Source organism: Lucilia cuprina, chromosome 5 (assembly GCF_022045245.1).
Source record: "Lucilia cuprina isolate Lc7/37 chromosome 5, ASM2204524v1, whole genome shotgun sequence".
Classification (NCBI taxonomy): Eukaryota; Metazoa; Arthropoda; class Insecta; order Diptera; family Calliphoridae; genus Lucilia; species Lucilia cuprina.
The window spans coordinates 27,505,250-27,531,309 of record NC_060953.1 but is presented as its reverse complement, the minus strand read 5'-3'; the positions used below and the strand labels follow the sequence as shown (position 1 = coordinate 27,531,309).

The window sequence follows — 26,060 nt, the reverse complement described above, 5'->3', positions numbered from 1 at the left end:
AATATGTAAATACCAAATTTGTTTTAAAAATATGAAATATAGAAAAAACAATTTGTTATAGAAAAATAAAAAATATGCTTTAATAACAATATGCATTAATAACAATATATGCGACAACAAATCGATGCCATTTTGTAGCGAATTCTTTGATTTGAAAAGAAAACTGGTTAAAAGTTATTTTGAGTTACTGTCTAAAAACATGCTTTTGCATAGAAATCCTTGCCCTGGTTATTAAATATTCTCTGAACATTTTTTTGACAACATTGTAATTTCTAACAACCGTGTTTACATAATTTTACAAAATAGACTTTCTTTTGTACGGGAAATCTAGTTAAAATTAACTTTATTCGGCTTGAAATTAATTAAAAAAAAATAACAACGTCAACTTGTTAAATTATAGAAATTATGTTTAAAAACAAAATATTACAATTTGTTGTAGTTAAAATAACAAAAAATATACATATGTATTTTTTACACATTTCAGTCACATTTTCTATCGGAACTGGCATCATTATTGGAGTTTGTTAAAGATAACAATATAGGAGTGTCAGCTCTAATTACACGAAACCTGAGTGAGAACAATTCACAAGAATTAACGTTTGATGAAATAAGAGACATATGTAAACTTGATATTAATATTATTGATTTAAATGCTAAAATGGACAACGAAGAAGCTGATGGATATGCGGAGGTGATTGAACTTCTTAAAAATCATTTATGGTCTAATGTTCATATTCCAAACCACAATTCTAACAGTAAGTAACAAATTCCAATAATATATTTATGTACAGTAGGATGACCACTTTTTTGTAGAAATACCTCTCAATCAATGCGTATTAATTAACTGAACACGAGAAAAATACAAAAATATTTTTTATAAGAGGTCCTCAGTTTCCTACCAGCGATTGAAAATCTTTATCTCAGTACAATATGTTAAAAAAAATTTTCACTTCCGATTTATAAAAATAATATTGTTTTATATATGTATGTATTATGTTTTATTTTATTGAATATTTCTTATTTAAAAATTTACAATAAGTATTAAAATCTTAATCTAAGTTATAACTAACGTTGTTATTGCCGATGCAATTTCAACCAAAGTTCTCGATAATTTGATTATCTGGCAAAAACCAATGTTTCCGTTTTTCTCAGTCGTAAAAAAGCTATGTTCACAATCGTAGAGTACTCCACTCTGGAGTAAATTAAAAGGGTATTATCAAATCAAAAGTATTATTGATGAACAGAAACAGAAATACAATTTGCTAAAGCACTTTGTCATTGCGAACGTAGCTAAAGATTGGAAACAAAAAAAATATTTTCATATAAAGATATGTAAGGAATTGTGATATTTGGAACAATATTTTTATACAATTTTGCTATAAATCCTACGAAATCAATTAATATAATTTTTAATTTTTATAAAATTATGAATAATAGGGTGGCGCCGTTTGTATGAAAGAAAATTAAAGCTTAATTGCTCCTAATATACCGTTTTTCAAAAGTCTTGTCCTAGCGTCAATGCTGTAGTGATATAAAGCAATATTTCCTTATTTCTCAATGAAATGAGAAATATAGCCATATGGCTTTATGGCCGTGGAGGCCAGAAAGAGAATGTTTAAAACGTATATGTTGTAGTGCAAAATATAAAAGAGAACATAAATGAAAATATGTGTGCTTTGCACTAAAAAAATTTTATGATGACATATTTGTGTTATCCATATTATTAGTATTATAAATGATTAACGGAAAAAAATGTTCAGTAGTGATGTTTATTTTGTCGCAAAATATTCATTATTTGCATTAAAAATCGAAAAGTTATTGGTAATTAAAACAAGTATTAAAACTTGGATGTTGAAATTTGTCACCAAGTTTTTTCCAATTTTGAACTTTTTAATTTTTTTTTGTCCGGGCGCTGACACCCTTTAATGTAATTATACACAGTATGGAGATGGGTACGATGGCCTCAAAAGTTTCAAAATTTGAACGTAAATTTTTTATATATCAGTTTTTGGCGCGGCACAATCGCACTTATATAAATAGGAAATAATTTAAATTATTACGTAAATTGAGTTTTTTGTTATTTTTAAATATTAAATCTGACGAGAATGCAAAAATGTTATGAACTTTTTAAAAATTTTGTAAAATTTTATTTCTGCGGTTTTATATATTATACACATGAAGATAATGACAAATACAATGGTTTCCGATCATAAAAGTATTTAGATTTACTTTGTAATATTTATCACTCAATAAATATTTAATTCTTTCAAACTATAATTTTTTAATTGCATTCCTTAATAAATCAAGCTCGTAGGATTCAGATATTAACCGCTTTATACCCTTCACCTTCGTGAGAAAGTGAAGGGTATGAAGTGAAAAAAGATGTGCGCATGTGCATATTCAAAAAGCAGTCAGTCATCGTCAACTTAAACTCTATATATTTGAAACTCTCATTTTTTGTACTTTTATTATATTTTATTATTATTAAATTAACTTTGAATTTTACATTTAAATAAAACTTAAATCTTTGAATAAACAACTCTACAATTTTGGGGGCTCAACCCGGATCAAAGTGATCAGAATTTTAGTGTAAAATCAGTGAATTAACGACGATAATTAGTGAAAAGAGAGACAAGAAACTCTAAAGTTTTGTAAGAACAACCCCTTTTCTGTTGATAAAATACAAATACGTTAAAAATCAGAGAGTATAGAGTATGCGTATACGTGAATCGGGGTGTGTGTATATAAAAACCAAACAAAACAAAAGCAGTGAGAGTAAAATACTCACTAACACAGTGAACGTAAACAGAGCTTACGCTGACTGCAGATCATTTGTGGCGAGTGTGTGAACAAAGAGACAAAAAAGTGTTTTTTATATACGCAAGCAGCACAAGTGTTTTTTTTTTATAAACGTATAAAAGCATAATAGAAAACGGAAAAGCGCGAACATGAATGCTTTAGGAGACTTTATTGATATTGCGACTGCGAAGAGAATGACGATTGTTGCTGTACACAAATTTATTTTTGGGGAAGAAGGTGACCGTTTCAACAGAAAGCGCATACGTATGTTTATGGGCTTTGATTTCGACGAAAACGATGATCTTTATGAAGCAAAGAAAAAAATACGTTGAAGAGAACCTCAGTGACGCAGATTTGGTAGCTGTATGCAGTGTGTTGTGTTTAAGTTACAACAACAACGACCGGTTTAAACACAGATTTTCTAATATGAAGAAGGGACAATTGATGAGTTGTCAAGAGAATGATGATGATGTTTACGACGATAACGACGATACAATTGTAGAAACAGATAACAACATTTACGACGATAATGATGTTAACGACGATAATGATGATACTTGTATACAACGAGAATAACAACAACAACGAAGCTAGAAGGTTTATTGAGAACGATGATGTTAGAGCAATAAAAGGCGAAAACGACGGCAGCAGCAGCAACAAGGTTCACAATGTGGTGATAAATAAGAAGTTTGCAGAAAATAAAGACGGTGTTGATGATAAACAGAAGACGCAATATACAAAACGGGAGACAGTGGGTGTCGAAAAAACAACTTGTTTGAACATGCAACGGTTTGCAATGAATTATCATGACATTGAAGACTCATTCCCTCGTCTGACGGCGATGGTAATATGCCAATAGAAGTATGGATCAATGAGTTTGAGGAAACATCTTCTATTATGGGATTTGACGATTTCCAGAAGCTTTTTTTTGCTAAAAAATCTTTGAAAGGTTTAACTAAATTGTATGTATCCAGTGAACGTGGTATTACATAATATGGAGTACTAAAAGATGCATTGAGAAGTGAATTTGGTACGACGGTTAACAGTGCACAATTACATAGAATGATGATTGAACGCAAAATCAATAAGGACGAAACAGTTCATCAATACTTTTTTAGTATGAAGGAGTTAGCTTCTCGTGGAAATATTGATGACATCACTCTCATGGTAAATAAATCTATTTTGTATGGTGCAACAAATTTGAAAGATTTTAAATTGAAATTAAAATGTTATGAGACTATGGTGGATAAAGCAGCTAAATTGAAAATTGAAAGACCGACAACAAGCAAAGCCAAGAACGACAGAAAGGAGAAAAAATGTTTTAATTGTGGTGGCAAAGGTCATGAATCCAAGAACTGTAAGGACAAGGACAAAGGCGTTAAATGTTTTAGTTGTAACAAATTTGGTCATGTTTCTAAACAGTGTCCGACAAAACTGGAAAAGCCAAATGTACGCCAGCTGGTAACAGTGAAAAAGAATGCCATGGAGTTCGAGGTACAATTTTTGTGTGCCCAACCATTTCAGGCAAAAACCTTATTCGATACAGGTAGTAAATTCAATGTGGTTACGAATAGTGTTTATGAAAAGCTGAATACGCCCAAGCTCGTAAGATCAGATCTCGTTGGTTTTGGAAACCAGGATAACCAGAATAAAATTAAGCCGATTGGAAATTTTGATCAGAATGTGAATATTGACGGCGATGATTATAATTTAAATTTTCATGTGGTACCTACCAATTCTATTGATGTTGATGTAATATCGGGTAGTGAATTCTGTAATTTTTGTGAGATTAACATTACATCTGTTGGTTTGAAAATACGAAAGCTTAAGGACGAGACGGCAGATGAAATCCACAAGATGATGATTATAAATGCATATGAAGATCCAGATAATGACGTAAGTACAAATTATATTGATGATGGTGCAAGTGAGAACGCCAAGCTCGAGGTAAAGAATTTGATAGAGAATTATCGACCAATGAAGACTAAGACGACAAATGTCGAAATGAAAATTATTGTTAAGGACGATACACCAATCCACAGCAGCCCCAGACGTTTACCGATTATGGAAAGAAATATTGTCGACAGTCAAGTTGAAAAATGGCTTCAAGAAAGAATAATCGAACCGTCCGAGTCGGAGTATAGTAGTCCAGTGGTACTTGTTAGAAAACGTAATGGAGAACCAAGACTATGTGTCGATTTCCGGAAGATTAACAAAGTGATAGTAAAAGATAGATTCCCATTACCATTAATTGAGGACCAACTTGATCGGTTACAAGACGCAAATATATTTTCAACTATAGATTTAAAAAATGGTTTCTTCCATGTATCAGTCGAAAAGTCGAGTCGAAAGTATACATCTTTTGTCACTCACAGTGGTCAATACCAATTTCGAAAAGTGCCGTTTGGTTTATCGAATTCTCCCGGAGTTTTCCAACGCCATGTGAATGCAGTGTTCCGTGATTTGACTAGAAAATGTATAGCCTTACCGTACATAGATGACGTGATAATAACCGCTAAAGACGAAGCAATGCAAAATTTGAAAACTGTTTTGAAACTTTGTGAGGAATATGGTTTGGAGATTAATCTCAAAAAATGTAATTTTTTGAAAAGGAAAATTCAGTTCCTTGGGTACGTAATCGAGAATAAAAGGATTTCGCCATCACCCGAGAAGATTGATGCACTAATGAAGTTTCCTATCCCCAAGAACTTGAAACAACTTGAAAGCTTCCTCGGATTAGCAAGTTATTTTCATCGAAAATTTGAGATAGGCGATGAGCAGCTGTCAGCAGTCAACATACTGAAATCCATAATGAGTGAAAATCCTGTTCTACAGATCTATAATCAAAATTATGAGACCGAAGTTTATACTGACGCGTCTATGGAAGGATACGGAGCAGTATTATTGCAGATATCACCTGATGATAATCAACTTCACCCAGTTTATTATATGAGTAGAAAAACTACAGACCAGGAAAGGAAATATTCAAGCTACGAGTTGGAGACTCTAGCCGTGATCGAAGCATTGAAAAAGTTTAAAGTATACTTGCTTGGAATTCCATTTAAATTAGTTAGCGATTGCAACGCATTTACGAAGACCCTCGACAAGAAAGATTTATACACTCGTGTAGCACGTTGGATACTATTTCTACAGGATTATAATTATACAGTCGAAAATAGACCTGGAAAGCAGACGCTTTTTCTCGTCATCCAGTTATGATAATTTCCATGGAGGATAGCATTATCGAAAAGATAAAACGTTCCCAAATACAAGATGAAGACCTCGCAACAATAAAGGATATTCTGAAGACTACAACGAATTATAAAGACTACTTCCTCAAAAGGTGAAATACTCTATAAAGTCGTCGATGATCGTGAGTTATTAGTCGTGCCGAAAAGTATTGAACGCGAAGTTATCAGGCAAGCACACGCAAAGGGACATTTTGCCGTAAAGAAGACTAAAGATTTCATATGTCGTGACTACTTCATCCAGAAGCTAGAAGAGAAGATAAAACACCATATTGCTAATTGTGTTCCATGTATCGTGACGAATAGAAAGAAAGGTAAACAAGAAGGTCAACTTAAACCGATACCAAAAGAAGAAGTGCCGTTGAAGACTTACTATGTTGATTTTCTCGGTCCGTTGGAGTCAACCAACAAAAACTACAACCACATTTTTGCCGTCATTGACTCGTTTACCAAGTTTTGCTGGCTTTAGCCGACAAAGTCAACTACAGCTAGAGATGCTATATCCAAATTAGAGCAGCAAAGTGTTACATTCGGAAATCCCGTCCAGATTGTATCAGATCGTGGTTCAGCATTTACGTCTGCGGAATTTCAACAGTATTGTGAAGGCGAAGGTATTCAACACGTCAAGATTACAACAGGTTTACCACGAGCTAATGGTCAAATAGAGAGGATGAATAGCATCATTGTTCCAGTGTTGGCTAAGTTAAGTATAGAAGACCCGACTAAATGGTACAAATTTGTCGGCGGAATACAACAGATTCTCAACTCAACCTATAACAGAAGCATCGATTCCACGCCGTTTGAAGTTTTAGTTGGAGTCAAAATGCATTGTAAAGACGACATCCGTATTAAAGAGCTGTTAGAGCAAGAAGTCGTTACCAATTTCGACCATCAAAGATCCGAAGCTAGATGTGAAGCTTAAGAAAGCATCATTAAACTACAGAACGAGAACAAGTATACCTACAACTTAAGACGTAAAACCGCTACGGAATATCGTATCAAAGACCTGGTTGCTATTAAAAGGACACAGCTGGGAGGTGGTCTTAAGCTGAAGTCGAAGTATTTTGGTCCTTATCGTATTACGAAAGTCAAGCCGCATAACACCTATGATGTCATAAAAGTTAGCAATGGTGAAGGTCCTAAGCAAACGTCAACTTGTGCCGAGTTCATCAAGCCCTGGCCAGATGATCAAGAAGACGGACTCGAGGCGAATCCATTGCAGGAAGGCCGATCTGTAGGAATGTGAAAAAAGATGTGCGCATGTGCATATTCAAAAACCAGTCAGTCATCTTCAACCTCTCAACGAAGTCGGTCGCTTACGCAAGAACTTAAACTTTATATTTTTGAAACTCTCATTTTTTTATACTTTTATTATATTTTATTATTATTATTAAATTAACTTTGAATTTTACATTAAAATAAAACTTAAATCTTTGAATAAACAACTCTACATAAGATATTCTGGATCCTTATAGATAGCGGAGTCCATGTAAACATTTTGGGTAATAAATTGGCGGACTACCCATGAGGGCTTGGAGACCCCATATAAATAAAATAGAAAAAAATCGTAGGTCTGAAAATCTATTGGAGCTAAAATCTTTAAATTTTACTTGAAGAATTTGACATTCATCTAAACATTTACCTCCTTATTCACAAACAATATTTTTATTTTATAAATGGTTTATAAATTAGATTTTGTATGGAAATTTTGTTTTATAAACCTTTTATAAATAAAAAAATTTTTGTTTGTGAATAAGAGGGTAAGAGTATAACGAGCGAACTTTTAATGGGGACTTAAGGAAAATATAGAACTAGATTCATTAAATTTTGTATAAATTATTTCAATATTCATCTGGACATTTTGGAAGAAAAGGGGGCGGACTTTCATCTGGGTAGCTTGCAGCCCTCACATGAATTAAATAGAAAAAGTTGTATATCTATCTAGAGCTAGAATCTTCAAATTTTACATGAATAACTTTGAACATAACTGTGAACATTTAGAAAATAATGGACGGACTTTCAATAGGGGGCACCACATATATGAATTAAATACAAAATTTCATATATATTGAAAACTTTTAGATAATTAACATTTTTTATAGATAGATAGAAATTGGCGAACTTGCAATAATTGGCTTGGCTTCATTCATATGTAACATATTGTTAATCTGGAAAACTACTGTGGTTGGAATTTTTAAAATCTTTAAGTGGTTTTTTTATTTATACTAGAGGCTAAAACAAAAAATATTGTATATTCCAAGGCATAAGAATATGAATTATTTTTTAAGAATAAAAGTATATATTAAATTTAAGCAAGTATAAGAAATAAATAGATCATTAATGTATTATTTTAGAATTTAAATTTTGTCATCAAGAGAAATTTTAATAAATCTTTAAGTGAGATTTACCGAATAACAAATATTTTGAGACTATCACTATTGCTCATTTTTTGATTATACCCTACACCACTTAAGAGTGGAGGGTATATTGGGTTTGTGTATTTAAAATCAACGAAAAATCTTTATCTGAGAAAAATTTGTTAAAAACAACTTATTGTCGGCTAGAAGGTATTGTTGGCTAGAAGTTTTTATGTGTATTTGGCTGAGGGTGAATTTTACTTATAATTGAAATTATGGGTGTTATAGGTAAATAAAATTGAATTTTTTTTATTGTTTAACTTGTATCCACTACTTTATTTACATTATATCCCTTAAACCCTCAAATTAATCAATTTAATTAGTATTGTAATATGTACTGTATTGTATAGATTGCGAAAAGTTTTTGATCAGTTAAATTTGAATATAATTTTTGAAGTCGATGAGTTCACTTTTACCAAATTTGTGATGACAAAATATACTTTCAGTAAGGTCTGATCGTCCTAAATAATTTTCATGTAAATTTAATTTAAATCGGACCAGTGGCTTATGAGATACAATGTAACTCACCATATAATTTTAAGTTGATACTAATGTGTATTTTTTCTTTTTGTTTAATTTTTCATACGATGGAGAAGGGAGTTTAGGCATCCTCGTATCATGAATTTTATATATACACTAGATTTTTATTCCCAGCGCTGCCCGGGGTTTTAAGTGGTTTCATAACATTATACATACTTAAATATTCATTCATTCAAAATTCTTAAGGCCTCCTTATGAAGTAATTTCTTATAATTTTTTTGTGAACAATATTTAATGGAATATACGTTAGTTACATTTAAGTAAAAAAGGTATTGGTGTTTAGGATCAAAAGTGCTAATTTTTAGGATACACAGAAATACAGAACTGCCTTTTTTCCCATTTTCCCACCCTTTGGGTGAGCTTCTAAAATATGCATTTTAGGCCTGATTGACGAATAAACAAACAGGCTTACAAATAGATTTATAATATAAGTATATTATGATATATTTTTGACAATGCATTATATACTATGAAAATTGGCCTTTAACATTTTGGAAGTAAAATATTCTATTTACACGATTTAAATACAATAAATTTGCCTTTAATATAAAATAAAAAATTATAATTTTACATTGGAATCAGCTTACATCATAAAATGATCTGTGGAATATATTATATATATTATATGTGCGGTAAGTTTCATTTAAATCGGAGATTGTAAATCCGACTGTTATCCGCTTTCACATGGATTCTCCCACCAATTGTCCAAGTAGTAAACAAATGTATTTGAAAGTAAAGAAATTTGACCCAAAACTTAATAATGGTACTCCGAAAGTAGTGCTTATTACAGAAAATTAAAACTAATTTTTACCTGCTTCATGTTCCCTAATTTTGAACTATTATGACTTTTTTGTTTTTGAAGATTTTTTTTTGTCTTTTTTTTAAAGCTGTTATTATATTTAATAATAGCAATGGCTTTTTTAAAGTTAACCATTAATTGTAAATTAAAAAGTGAGAAATTTTTTCATTGACTCTAAGTCAAAGAATACCACTTAATTCTGAGGTTCTTTTGTACCCATATGATAAAATGATATGTTATCTATTGGGATCATAAAATGTTTGTTGTATCTTTTTGCATACCCCATATACATTTTTTCAATAGTTTATTGCCAATCTTAATTGTTTTTCAAACGATTTAGGATCGCTCGAGTTCATAGATGATGACGTGTAGGACACTAAAATGTTTAATGTTAAATTCATATACTTATATATACAATAAGCACGTATTATTTTTGTAATACTTACAAAATAGAACATCCATAATGTTTTTGAAAAATTTTAAGCCTTTTTTGTTGTGAGTGCCACTTAAGTTGTACATTAATAAAATCTTTGGCGATATTATTAAAGGCAATCCTTTCATTAATCCTTTCTCCCCCATAATAGTGGTGACAGTTTTCACCTATAGATGTAAATAATGAAAATTAATCGTAAATAGACTAGTACATACACTTTTCAGTGAAATATGGACTAGTCAATGGACTAAACAATAAATTAGATTAGTAAATAGACTAGTTAATATACTAGTCCATAGATTCAGCAATAATCAATAGATTGGTCTACAGTTTAGATTAGTCGATATACATGTCAAAAGACTAAACCATAGATTAGTTGATGATTAGCTTAATTTATTTACTAATCAATAGCCTAGTCCATAGACTAAGATATTTGCAAGTCCATAAACCAATCTAGTCTTTTTTCAAGTTTATCTGTTTTCTAATGCCATATTTAAATGTATTTTTAATACTTACCATTTCATTCTTATTTTCCTCGGTAATATCCTCCTCCCATTTACATAAACTTTCCTCCGATTTAATGGGAAATTGTTTTATGTATTTAGGAGTGTTCCAGAACGATGATATTATTGTCTTTAAACTAGCACTATGTTCAGCCAACACTTCGCAAACTGCATTGTTTTGTCTTTCTATTGTATCTAAAAAATAATAAATAATAAAATTATGTAAATATTTTATACGACAATATAGAACTGACTATAAACTTGACTATAGACTAGACTATAGACTAGATTATAGACTAGACTATAGATTCGACTATAGACTAGACTATAGACTAGACTATAGACTAGACTATAGACTCGACTATAGACTAGACCACAGACTAGACTATAGAATACCCTAGGTTATAGTCTATTATATAGATTAATATATAATACTGATAATTCCATTCCTTATACATAAGTGTGTGTACTTACCAAATATTTTTTTTTATTTTCGTCCTCTTCCTTTTTATTGTTATTAATGTTTTCTGAAATGTACCAAAAATATATAAATACATAAATAATAAAGTTATGCAGTAGTAAACTTATATACATACCTTTTATTATCTTTAAGTCCGCCTGCATAGCTTCTAGGGTGTGAAGAATATCACTAGATGAGCTATGTTTGGATTTGCTCGACATTTTTCTCGATTTCTGGAATTAAAACGAATCCGTCTTTATATGAGAATCTTATAGCTTTCGCAAAAATATTATCGAAGAAAAATATTTCATTTACGAAAAAGTGCCCCTCGCAAAACCCAATATTTATATCCAATGATTTTAAGGGATAGTCGAAAAAGTTCTCAACATTTTTAAATTTTTTTGCCAAAAAAGTCTTGTCATCTATGATTTCTTGAATTTCAACAAATGAACCATCTACCATAAAGCAAATATTGTTGGGAAATGTTTTGCTTAATATGCCTTTAGTGGTGGTAATAGATTTAATTTCTTCACCTTTAAATTTTAAGCCAAAAAAATTACTTTTAACTTTAATAGGTTCAACACTAAAAACATTGAATAGATATATATATATATATATTATGATATATTCTGGATCTTTATAGATAGCGGAGTCGATTAAGCCATTTTCGTCTGTCCGTCTGTCTGTCTCTTGAAATCTGGTTTATGTTTTCCTATATATGATCCCATTATAAAACCATCGGAGTTCTTGATGCTAACTACTCGACCTAGTATTGGCCACAGTCCAATTTCAAAACTTTTAAATAAAGGTAAACCATCAATTCCTATACGACCTCAATGTCTATAAGATTTAAATCATTAATGACATTAGCCAGTTTTACCAACTGCTCATTGAGGACGATGTGGACGTATGTTCACATCGTGAATGAAGTCATGTAGGAAAACGTTAACGTCAGCTGGTTTATGTTTTCCTACATATATGATCCTATTATAAAAACATCACAGTCCTTGATGCTAACTACTCGACCTAATATTGGCCACAGTCCAATTGCTGAACTTTTAAATAAAGGTAAACCATCAATTCCTACATCGACCTCAATGTCTTCAAGATTTAAATCATTAATGACATTAGCCAGTTTTACCAACTGCTCATTTAGGCCGATGTGAACGTATGTTCCGGGAGAAACTGTACGCTCCATCATCATTTTCTGCGGAAACAATTTTTTTAATTCTACGCTTTTCCTCTTTTACTCTTCTTTCAAATTGCTTCTTACTTAACATTTTCTAATAATTTGTACTTACATGAGCGTTAATTTTAATTTGAATATAATTTTTTAATTTTTTTGTATTTATTTTTTAACTTTTGCACATTTCTTATTTTATCTGTCAAACTTTTCAAAAATTTTTTGTTTGGCGTCGACTTTTCGACATTTTTCACAAATTTACCAAAAATATCATTAATAATCGTTTAATAATAATTTATTTCAAATTGCATCAAAATCCTTTTTTGTATATTCAAATAATGACTTCTATAAGCTGTATAAAAATTTTATTATTAAATATATTCCTAGTAATGTAAAAAGTAGCTAATAAAGCTACAAAGTAATGAATTCTAGAAGTCATTAAAAGTAGGATTGGAAGCGAAGTTTTTCCTGGGATGTATTGGAGTATTACGAAATTATTAACATTTTTACTATTAGTTATGCGAAAAAAGTTATACATTACTAGATTAATGAGTTATTGTATTTTATTAAAACTTGGCAGAATCTTGTAATTCACATCTATTAAAGTTATAATGTCGTAAATATTAAACAAAAGTATTTAAAATAAAACAAAATTGGACAGGTGAAAGCTTATAAAACTTCCTATAAACAAGATAGAAAAGTTTTAAAATCCAGCCGTTAAATAGCAGGAATAACTAAGAAATGAACCGCCAATTGTACGCTGTTACTTTATGAAGATTTTAAGCTGCAGTAAAAATATGATAGAATGTACCTACGCTTAGAAAATTGAAAAAAAACAGACAACATATTTTAAATTCCTGAATGTCCTTGAAAAATTTTACAAAGAAAGCGGAATAAATTAAAGTTTTTGCATAGTTTGTCGTATGTTGTCGAGTCCTTCTTAAGAAACCACTATTAAAAAGAATTTTAAAGCTTAGGGCGATTTCTAAATCCCGAAAAATATAAATAAATTTTCAACAAATCTTAATAATTTACCGACAAAAATAACATTTTCTATTTCATATTACAACAAGAATACATGAAGTATGTGTTTATTAAAACAGAAAGCTTTCCCATAAGTATTTTGTGAAATTTTCGGAAAACAAATTAATTCAAAGTACTAAAAATAAAATAGTTATTTGAATACAGTGCTTTCTAGATACACCACTCATGTGATCAACCGTCTTGACCTGAATATCGTATATATGGCTTTTAATGGCCGTTAGGGACACACTACAAAACTGGTCTATATCAAGTATAGCCATCGTAGTTCCAGCTTTTGCCAAGTTATCAGCAATATTTATTTTTCAAAAATTTAACTGAGGTCAGGATTCTCAATGGCTGGTAGGGAACTGAGGACCATTCCAAAAAATATATTTTATTTTTCTCGTGTTCAGTAAATTAATACTGTAAATGTGGTATTTATAAATGAAATTCTTAAAAAGGCTGTTCCTAGGGACACTATTCAACATTGAGATACTATTCGTCTACAACTTTAAAGAGTGAGATTTACATGTCCAGGACCAACAAAATTATAAACATAATACTAATACTTTTTTTATTATTTTTTAATAGATAGCATTGTATCTCAATGTTGAAGTAAAGAAAAAACAAAAAAGCTACTTGTAGGCCTGAACAAGGAAAAAAATTAAATTTGCTATTCTGATTATGAATATAACGTTTCTTGACTTTATATGTTCTCAATTTTGGTTTTTAGCGATAAGAGCAACAACATTACCTTGAAGAGTAAATCAAAATTCCGAACGGTTTGCAGCATATGAACCTGAGAAAATGTTCCTTTTTTTCAAAAATGACACCGAGACGCCAAATCTTTGGGGCCTATAACTAAAAAAGTACATGACTTTGGGCAAAACTGGAAAACACGAAGGAAGGTTTTTTTCGTGTTGCAATTTGTTATCACAGTAGCTATAGTGAGATTAATTTTAATTTTTAAAATTGTAAATCTTTTCAGAAGACAAGAACTCAGCTATGTAGAAATTTATATAAGAGAGTTAATTGTCGGCCAATAAAAAGTTGTTGGAAGCATTTACTATATTTAATAATATTAGATTATTAATAGAAATATAGTACAAAAAATCAGTATGATAAAAGTTGTATGAAAATATTAGTTAAATATAATATATTTTTACTTATAAGTGGTTAGCGGATGCTTGTTACGATAGTATAATACAACTGAAATTAAGTTTATGCAAATCGGGACGGAATAGGATTGTCAGAAGCTTAAAATCTCTAGATTTTATAGGATGGCTTCACCGCTCAATTTTTCAGAACTTTTAGGGACATTTTTGCATTTTTTTAAATATATAACTGTGTAATTGTTATGGCGTTAGAACATTAATCGATTTAAATCGAAAGATTTCGCTTATTTTTTTGAAATATAATAATTCTTTATTCAAGTGAAGCATAAAAAATCCTTATTTTAAAATGGGTAAAAAATTATATTACCTTTTACAATCAATACAAATAAATACATACATTTTAATAGTCCACATAAAAACAAGTAAGAGTGCTATATTCGGCTGTGCCGAATCTTATATACCCTTCAACATAGTGTATTTTAAACATATTAGTTTTATAAATTTTAAATTATTACTAAACCAAAAGAAAAACAAAATGAACAACAACAACGTTAAACGAAATAAAAAACAAAATTCACAAGGAATCTAAAACAGCAGACATCTATACACACATAACGAAAAACACAGAAAAACAAAAACAAAATAAACAACGCAATAAAACCAACCTACATCAAAATATACGAACAGAATTTACAAAAACAAAACAAAAGAAAATACACAACTGAATGACGCCAACAGCATCCAAACATAAAAAATACACAGCTGAATAAAACCAAACCAAAGTTGTTTCGGATTTTTGCTCATATCTCCGTTATTTATAGACCGATTTTGCTGATTTTAAATAGCGATCTTCTCGAATTATTGAAGATTCGGATCTCGCCGATATCTGGGAACCTCTAAAAACTGATTTCAACAGACAGACAGGCGGACAGACAGACAGACAGATGGACATGGCTTAATCGATTCCGCTATCTATAAGGATCCAGAATATATATACTCGGAAAATTATATTATAGAAAATACAAACGGAATGACAAACTTATATATACCCTTCTCACGAAGGTGAAGGGTATAAAACATATACCGGCGGATAGAGAGGCAGATAAAAAATCACCACTACACACACACTATTGGCATTTTTTCATTGAAATTGCACTGAAAAAAATATTTGGTTATTTTTAATTTTGAAGATTAAATTGCATTACTGTAAAATGCGAATACTTATAAACAATGTGTAATCAATGTACTTAAGAATGATAATTTTCTTCACATAGAAACAACATTTCTAATTAAATTGTACAAAAAAGTATGAAACAAGATTAACTTATTTACTTTCATTGTTATGCATTCTAGAAAATTATTTAGAGTTTACGTTGTTTTTGTAAATTATGCTCTTGCTTTTGCAAGTTGTTTTTGTTTTTTCAAATCAAGTCAAGCAACTAAATAAAATATTTGTATTTTTGATGCTCTTGTTTAGAGGTTCGTATGCGATCGTGTTGTGTACATGTAATTTGCCGAAAATCTTCGTTGTCAGAACAATACTAGCGCCGACGTCTGGTATAAAAAAACGAAATACACAAGGCAATAGCCGTCTAAACATACAAAACGAAAGACGTAGAAAAACAAGTAAGAGTTCTATATTCGGCTGTGCCGAATCTTATATACCCTTCACAATGATGTGTTAGAAAACAGTCAGTACGAATTTTATTACAAAAAATCAAAAATACCAATCGGTAAGTACCAAAAATTCCCTTTTATGGATTCCCACTTAATCCAGGCTCTACATAATTAATTTCATGTTTCTAGATTTAATATTATAGAAATTTCAAAAAATACCATTTGTATAACGAAATAGTAGCATAAAGTTTTTTATCTGTTTTCGCCTAATCCTGGCTCTACATACTTAATTTCATGTTTCTAAGTTCAATATTATAAAAAATTCAAAAAGTACCCTTTGAAGAACGTAAAAGTACAAAAAGTCCCTTTTTCTGGATTCTTACCTAGTCAAACCCTACATGCTAAATTTCATGTTTCTAGGTTAATATTATAGAAAATTCAAAAAGTACCTTTTGTAGAACGAAAATGTACCAAAAAGTCCCCTTTAATGGGTTCTCGCCTAATCCGAGCTCTACATACTTAATTTCATGTTTCTAGGTTTAATATTATAGAAAATTCAAAAAGTACCTTTTGTAGAATGAAATAGTAGCATAAAGTTCCCTTTTATCTGTTTTCGCCTAATCCGGACTCTACATACTTAATTTCATGTTTCTAAGTTCAATACTATAGAAAATTCAAAAGTACCCTTTGTTGAACGTAAAAGTACAAAAAGTCCCTTTTTCTGGGTTCAAAAAGTACCTTTTGTAGAATGAAATAGTAGCATAAAGTTCCCTTTTATCTGTTTTCGCCTAATCCGGACTCTACATACTTAATTTCATGTTTCTAAGTTCAATATTATAGAAAATTCAAAAGTACCCTTTGTAGAACGTAAAAGTACAAAAAGTCCCTTTTTCTGGGTTTTTACCTAGTCAAACCCTACATGCTAAATTTCATGTTTCTAAGTTAATATTATAGAAAATTCAAAAAGTACCTTTTGTAGAACGAAAATGTACCAAAAAGTCCCCTTTAATGGATTCTCGCCTAATCCGAGCTCTACATACTCAATATTATAGAAAATTCAAAAAGTACCTTTTGTAGAACGAAAAAGTACAAAAAAATCCCCTTTGATAAGTTCTCGTCTAATCCGGACTCTACATACTTAATTTCATAAAAAAAAACAATTTAATTTAGTGGCTCTCTTTATGAAATGATACACAGAGAATATTTTCAAAAGCCATTACAAATTAATGTATGAATACTTTTTATATAAAGATCTATTAGACATACATATGTATAATTATTTATTTTTATTTGTTCAATCAATTAATCGCTTAAATTGTAACGCTTAAACGATCGACTGTTAATCATTTGAGTACCTATTAGATACATTTAATACATAAACAAACAATATACATATATCAATACATCAAACTATATACAATCATATGTATATACATCAACACATTTTTACATCAAAATGTTCATCAATAAATACTTTCATCAACGGATACATACAACAATACATACATCTCTTCCGTTATTCATTTATAATACTAATAATACGAATAACACAAATATGTACAAACATAAAATTTTTTCAGTGCAAAACACACATATTTTCATTTATGTTCTCTTTTATATTTTGCACTACAACATATGCGTTTTAAACATTCTATTTCTGGCCACCACGACTCTACATACTTAATATCATATTTCTAGGTTCAGTAGTATCGAAAACTCAAAGTACCATATGAAAAACGAAAAAGTACCAAAAAGTTCCCTTTAATGGCTTCTAACTTAAGCAAGGCTCCACATGCATAAGTTCATGTTTCTTACCAATAACAACACACTAGTGCTGCCCTCGCTCTGCTACTCTTGCTCTGCTGCTCTCGTTCTCCTTGTTTTTATAAACAAGAGTACAATAACAAAATTGATCGTATGATTATGTATTTTGTTTTTTTTGTAATTTCTGTTTGAGCATGAATAAAAAATAGCGTTCTATTCGATCGTATTTCCAATAGAATTCTTGAAAGTTCGGATCTCGCAGATATCTGGGGTCTTCTGAAAACTGATTGCAACATACAGACAGACAGACTGACAGATGGACATGAATCCTCTATCTATAAGGATCCAGAATATATATATTCTGTAAAGGTTCGGAAAATTATTTTATAGAAATTACAAACGGAATGACAAAATTATATATACCCTTCTCACGAAGGAGAAAGGTATAATTAAATATCATTTTAATATACATTGAACATTTATAGAAACATAGCTACAAACTTTTTCAATAATTTTGTTATTTTTTTGCATACATTTTTCACATTTTATATTTTTTTGAGTCCAGCATAAAATGTTAAATATTAGACCATAAGTCATTTCCTATATTAATTAATAATTAAGTTTGATAGTAAAATATTGCAACCTCATAATCGCGACTATCGTTTTGTTTCGTGGCGTGGCTTCAATATTATTGACTTCGTATAATTTGTGTAGAAAAATATTTTTATATTATAGGCAAGCAATATGAAATATTTGTTGGTATTATAAATATGTTAAAAAGTTTCTGCGTCATATATTGCATGCGAAAAAATTTTATATTTGTAAGCTGCAATATGCAATAGCTTGTACAGGTAAATATTTTTAGCAAAACTACTAAAAATATTACGAATGGGAGCAATTAAATATATTATTTTCATAAAATATGTTTATATTTTAATATTGCATACGTATGCATATGAGAAAATGTGCATTTTGGTTACTAATATATTAGTAATTTTAATATCTGGTCATGAGTATCAAATTTTTACATGTATCGCGAATATTGTTCGTCGCACAACTTTAGATGTTATTACAACTTTTTTTATACCCTTCACCTTCGTGAGAAGGGGGGGGGGCGAGATCCGAAACTTCAATAATTCTATTAGACATGCTTTCGAGAAGATCGCTATTTAAAATCAGCAAAATCGGTCGGTGAATATCGGAGATATGAGCAAAAATCCGAGATATCCTCTGAAAATTTCATCAAAAAATGTCATATTTTTTTTCATGCTTTGTTAAAAAAGCAACAACAACACCATATATTAGAAAAAGATGTACACGTGTGAGTAGATGTAGGTATATGGTTTTATTCAGCTGTGTATTTTTTATGTTTGGATGCTGTTGGCGTCATTGCGTTGTTTATTTTGTTTTTGTTTTTCTGTGTTTTTCGGTATGTATGTTTAGATGTCGGTTGGTTTAGATGCCTTGTGAATTTTGTTTTTTATTTCGTTTAGCGTTGTTGTTGTTCATTTTGTTTTGCCTTTGGTGTAATGTAATCGGGAATAAATTTATAAAACTTATATGTTTAAAATACACTATGGTGAAGGGTATATAAAATTCGGCACAGCCGAATATAGCACTCTTACTTGTTATAGAATACAATTTTCAATATTTTGGTAAAGATTATTTTCGCGGATCATCAGTTTTCGAATTATTTTGTTTTTATTTTCCGTAGCTATGTTACTTAGGAGGATTTTCAAAATACATGCATATATAATTTTGTTCTACACAAATTTAAAATTAGTTAAATACGATTAAAGCGTTTTTAGGCACTGGACCTAGTATGGGAGATATGGCCAATTATTGACCGATCGTAAAGGATTCTGTAGATAAAATCTATATTTCAGTCAAATTTTGTGTCGTAATTTAGTAACAAGAAATGTGTGTTTAAGTGATTTTCCAAAGGGAACCTTGTATGGGACCGACCACAATTATTATGTCCAATTATGTATATAAAGACAAAATTTCAAAATTCTGTATCTATAACATTATTTGGAAATAAATATTGCGAATCTAAGTGATTTTCTGGATTTAGTACTACAGCTTTGACCAAATATGGACCGATCGTAAAACAATTGTATATTAAATTTATGTATATAAGAGCAATATGTTTGCTAAATGTATGGATATCAATATTAGGTTATGAGTTACGTTAATTTTTTCTGATTTTCTGGACCTAGTATGAGAGCTGTGACCAAATATGATTTATGGAGGGAACCTTGTATGGGAGCTATGACCAAAGATGGACCGATCGTGAAAAATTTTTGAAATAATATTTATGTGTACAAAAATTGTATTTATGCCAAATATTTTATGGGTATTACTATTTGGTGATGAATTATGTGCCTTTCACAATATTATTTCTCTATATAAGGAGTGAGATCGAAAAATTCTTAACACACGTTTTTCATTACATTTTTCAACCAAAATATTATTTGATTTTTTTTTTTTTTGATCAAGTTACCTTTGAAAAACATGTCAGTTATTATGTGTGATGTCAATTATATAGTTTAATAAAAATATTCTTTTATTGTAAAATTCAAGTTGCGTCTTAACAATTCAAGGTTTAAAAAGAGAGTAACAAATATAATGTAAAAAGAAAAAAGTTAACGGCGTTCACATTGTTTAAACAGGGTTGCCATTCAATTCAAAATACCAACACTCCTTCTCAATGTGAATGTCGTTTCATAAAAAAATATTCATATAAATTTCATTTCGTCTTCGACAGATTCGTTGTAAGAATGTCCGCAATCATATTCTCGGTTGGGCAGTATCTCAATACCATCTCATTATTCCTGATGACCTCTCGTACGTGGTGGAACCTTATATCGATATGCTTTGTCCCCTTGTGGTACAGTTTCTCTGCAATTTGATTATCGATATTTAGTATGAACGATTCACCAGAGTGACCAATTTCCATTAAAAGTCTCCTCAAGAAAATAGCCTCTTTCGCAGCATCGGACATGGCCATATATTCGGCCTCTGTGCTACTCAGAGCCACACAAGGTTGCTTCCTGGATTCCCAGGATACAGGACAACCACCAACATAAAATATAAAGCCAGTAAACGATTTGCGATCTAAGGCATTACCACCCCAATCAGCATCTACGTATCCGTTCATTGAATTTCCATCAGCTTGGTACGAAATTTTCATATCAGTTGTCCCATGGAGATAACGCAGAATTCGTTTAGCCGCTTGCATATGTTCAGTATGAGGTTTTGAATTCCGTTGCGACAGTTTCGATACGGAATGAAGTATGTCTGGTCTCGTTGCAAATGCCAGATACATAAGCGCCCCAATAATCGATTAATAATCATGTTGGTCTATTAACTCACACTCATCTTTAGAACAACTTACTTGTTGATTTGCCTCAAGTGGGGTTGCTATTGGCTTACAATTCTCCATGCCATATTCTTTAAGCAAATCCTTTACATACTGTGATTGACACATAGTAATTGTGCCCGTGTCTTTTTTGGATGGGTCCATAATTGGACTAGCTCCCATACAAGGTCCCCTCCCGTAAATCACTTAAACGCACATAATTCATTACTAAATTAAGATATCGACATAAAATTTGGTATAAGTATTGCCCATACGCATATAAATATTACAGTGAAATGTTTTTATGATCGGTCGATAATTGGTCATAGGTCCCATACAAGGTCCCTTCCCGAAAATCACGTAAACTTATGCGCGTTTAAAATAAGATTTTCATATAATATATGGTATAAGTTTTACTCATATGCATATAAATATTACAGTGAAAGGTTTTTTCGATCGGTTCATAATTGGTCACAGTTCCCGTACAAGGTACCTTCCCGAAAATCACTTAAACGCGTATAACTCATTATTAAAGTAAGATATTCATAAAAAAATTGGTACAAGTATTTCTCTTATATACAGAAATATAACCATGAAGTTTTTTTTGGATCGGTCCATAATAGGTCATAGCTCCCATACAAGGTCATCTTCGGAAAATCACCTTAACGCGCGTAACTCATTATTAAATTAAGATATCCATATACAATTTGGCACAAGTATTGCTCATAAGGAGTGAGATCGAAAAATTCTTAACATACATATATGTTTATAAAAAAGAAACCACTAAACTTACAGCTTTATTTTTTTTTATTTGATTCAAATTATTATTACAATTTACAAAAAAAAATATTTTTATAGTTTTAATCACTAGTGATGAAATTTTGAACCCTTTTCGGAAACCCTTCCATTAACGTTTTTATAGTGCTTTCTGTCACTTTGCTCTAACATGTAGTCCATCTCCGTTTAAAATCTACCACACTTTTGGACACCTTTTTTGTACTATTCAATTCTCTTTTAACAAGAGCCCAATATCTCTCCACTGGCCTTAGCTCCGGGCAGTTTGGAGGATTTGCCTCTCTTGGTACAAATACCACATTACTGTTCATGTACCACTCAAGGGCTTGTTTACCATAGTGACAGGATGCCAAGTCAGGCCAAAAATAAGTGGACACATTATGAAGTCTTATGAATGGAAGCAGACTTTTTTGTAAACATTCCTTGATGTAAATTTCGGTATTTATAGAGCCCGTTGTAACAAATGATTGGCTTCTTTTGCCGCAACTGCATATTGCTTGCCATACCAAGAACTTTCTGGGAAATTTTGTCTGTTTTTGGGTCCTAAACTTTTCTTCAACATTCCCTCGAGCATCAGCAACATAAAACTTTTGACCTGGAAGTTGCGAAAAATCTGCCAGAACATACGTTTCGTCATCCATTATGCAGCAAGAATATTTTTTTATAAAACTTGACTTCAAATTTCCGTGCTCTGTTTTTGGCCTCTAAATTTTTAGCAGCGTTCCTGTTAGGAACTTTTTGAGCCTTGTATGTTTTTAAACCTGCATTAGCTTTAACTTTTCGTACCAAATAGTCCGAGCACTGAGCTAACCGAGCTGCTTTCCTACCGGATGTGTTGGGAGCTCTTTTGAAAATGCGTTCTATTTTTTTGGCTTTAGAAACATCATGTGGGCCATTCCTTCTACCTGAACCAGGTTTTCTATCAACTGACAAGTTCTCACGGTACTGTTTAATAACATTGGAAACAGTTTGACGGCATACCTTTGTATGCTTGGCCAACTTTTTGTAAGACCAAGTTGGGTTTAGTTGAAAATATTTAATAATTTCAGTACGCACTTTTTTCTGGTCACTCATTTTAATCAGATTAACAAAAAAATTAATATAATTGACATTACACATAATAACTGACATGTTTTTCAAAGGTAACTTGATAAAAAAAAATCAAATAATACTTTGGTTGAAAAATGTAATGAAAAACGTGTGTTAAGAATTTTTCGATCTCACTCCTTAGTATTTATTTTATTTACTCATTAAAACGCATTTATTTAAAGCAGTGGAATAGCATTTAATAATAATTTAATAAATATCTAATATGTATGTATTAAATATTTATAAATATTAATTTTCAGTTTTATTTTAATTATAAAAATTTTGCTTTGTTCAATTTTATTTTATCAACAACATTTTCTTTTACTATCACTGACAACTAATTAACAGTAAAAAAATACAAGAATTTAAATAAATTGTTTAAAAATACTGTTTATAATTTATGTAGACATTGTCTCAGATAGTGAAAGAAAATGTTTAGTGGGATTTAGTATTAACTAAAATAAGTAGTAGTTAGTTAGTTTGAAAGGAGGATGTAATTTATGTAGACATTGTCTCAGATAGTGAAAGAAAATGTTTAGTGGGATTTAGTATTAACTAAAATAAGTAGTAGTTAGTTAGTTTGAAAGGAGGATGTACACCTCAAATCCGAAGAAATACACCTAGGCCTCTATCGGAACTGGTGTGCGCTCCATAACCAGTGTTACAGGTATGTTATACACCTATTACACATCAATATAAATAATAGCAAAGATGCACTTTGTTCAGCGTGAGCAAATTTTGCTGTAAGTTATTTAATAAAATGTTTCTGTTTAACAAATTCTTAAACCTTCTTCACTCAAATTGTTACACAGTGATATAGAAATAAAAAGTGCGCAATGATTCAGTAACTTGTAAAGGGCTAGTTCGATTTGAATGTTTTTTCAACTGCAATTTAACTTAATTTCGAAAAGAGCTTAAGTGTTTCAATTAAAACATTTTCGCAGGAAAGAAACATGTTTGGTATAAACAAGTATTTAGAAAAATCAACTCCCGGGGAATTTCGGAATGTATAGTATAGTACAAGGTCAAAGACTAATTTTAGTGGGAAAATGGCGTTTCTGTAATCATCTAATCATCGGAAAGAATTAATAAATTCTCAAGGAATAAGAAATTATAAAATGTTGTTAAGCGTGTGGGTACAAGGTATTAGTTTTACATAAAAAGGGATTTTATTTAAGTAAAAATGATGCTCACCTTTAGCTGGTTTAGGAAGAAGTGAAAGTTTATTACTTTTTTAAATGCCTTGAAGGCTATTTGCACACAACGTTATAAAGGATAGTTATGTTTCGTTAAGTTTAATACATAGTAAATAAACTAAATACAGTTTAGTTTTGTAAATAAGTTAACTATGTATATAAACTAGGGTTTACAAAAGTATTTAAATTCAAATAGAATAAAAGAGGGAAAAGCTTACAAACTAATAATTCATTTTATATAAATTCAATTAGATAAATAATAATAACATTAGTAATAATTCAACTACAATAAATTCAATATAATCCCAATTTTTGGCTTCCTAGCAGCCATACTATTGGCTGCTAGGAAGCCAAAAAATGCCGGCGCGTGGTAACGGTCATAGAGTCGGCACTGGTGCACTGTTGGATCCCTTGGTGATTGATCTCGCATGCTGTAAGGGGAAAACGTATGATTAATGTTGATTTAAAATGTAATGGGAATGAAAATGGGAAAAAACGATTATGATGGGATATAGGAATGTGGGATAAAAATGTTAGTAAGGAATTAGTCGCTAGTTTGAACGTTATTATATGGCAGATAGTATAATTTAGTGATGGGACGAGTGATGATGCCGCATTTTGTACGAATATGAACTACTCGAACATAAGATCGTCAATTACCACTACAAAATATCCTATTTTTAGATTTGGCATGGCATTTCCATTTATATCTCTTATGGAGTAATTTTAAGTATTCTTGCTTCCATTCGATCGCAAGCTTTTGGTTAATCAGCTGGGTCTTCAGAGAGTGTGGATATGGACCTAGAATTCAATATCCTTTCAATTCGAGCTAATACCGTTGTAAACTCTTCAAATGTGTACCGATGGGCTCCTGCAAATCACTTTAGATGGAATTTAAAGCTTTTGACCGCCACTCAAACCCATGAGTTATGTATTTTTGAGCAATGTCTTGCGAAACGGAGTTTATAAAAGTCGTAAATTCCTTGCGTAAAGCTTGATTCGAACCGAATAAATTTCTACTATTGTCCGAGACTAGTTTGTGTGGTAGACCACGGCGACCAACAAATCGGGCGAATGTTGCTTGAATCGCGGCAAAACATACAAATACGCATGCATATGCTTTGATGATTGAGGATCTTCGTAAATTGAAACTTTTAAGCAAAAACGCACCGGCTAAATCCATCCGGTTATGTTGAATGGGAAGGACAGGGTACAGAGGTCGGTAGGTAAGCCTCCATAATTTGAGAGCACCATACTTTTTTATTAATTATACAAGGTTTGCAATATCTTACTAGTTTTTTTAACTTCAGTGATAAATATAGATTACATTCGGAGTAGAATGTTTGGGAAGCGCTCATTGCATGGTAATAAAGAATTGGCTGGGCAACCATTGACTCTTAAAAGACCCTTGGAATCTAGAAATGGATTTTGGAATTGGATGATTCTCAGAGAGTAAATCATATTCACGCTGGTAGAATTCTTCCTGAGCTAACATGATTAATCTGGACTTTACAGCATTGACTTCCTGCTGGCTGAGTTGGTTGGTTTGATTGGCAAACGAACGTTGTTGGTTTGATTGGCAAACGAAGGTTTAAAACGCCGAATATATCGAAAAACGTATGCAACAGCTCTTAACGCTCTCGTGTTCGCAACAGCTCTTTCTGGGATTTTATTAGCTCTTCGAGAGAATGACCACCTGTTAGAATGTCGTCTACATA

The 26,060-nt window shown here is 31.0% G+C and overlaps 1 protein-coding gene and 2 long non-coding RNA genes across 6 annotated transcripts in view; 2 read left to right on the top strand and 1 right to left on the bottom strand.

Moving 5' to 3' along the window:
• LOC124419980 overlaps positions 1-14,225 on the top strand; it is a 110,522-nt gene extending 96,297 nt beyond the window's left edge. For 3 of the 4 annotated variants that reach the window (XM_046951338.1, XM_046951335.1, XM_046951337.1), the window contains exons 3-4: positions 485-755; positions 814-863. In XM_046951338.1, the coding sequence (XP_046807294.1) occupies positions 485-755; positions 814-848 (306 nt within the window). In that variant the 3' untranslated portion in view covers positions 849-863. Of the gene's footprint in view, positions 1-484; positions 756-813; positions 864-14,138 lie in introns of those variants that run through there. The other variant, XM_046951336.1, reaches the window with a different exon arrangement.
• LOC124419981 lies at positions 10,009-11,270 on the bottom strand. Its single transcript, XR_006940962.1, has 4 exons — positions 11,214-11,270; positions 10,753-10,934; positions 10,250-10,403; positions 10,009-10,179 (listed from the first exon to the last, which is right to left on the bottom strand). It is a non-coding gene; the product is annotated as an uncharacterized LOC124419981 (long non-coding RNA).
• Positions 14,226-23,813: 9,588 nt separating the features above from the next.
• LOC124420300 lies at positions 23,814-25,748 on the top strand. The gene is made up of 3 exons (XR_006941104.1): positions 23,814-23,889; positions 25,027-25,568; positions 25,653-25,748. It is a non-coding gene; the product is annotated as an uncharacterized LOC124420300 (long non-coding RNA).
• Positions 25,749-26,060: the final 312 nt, after the last annotated feature.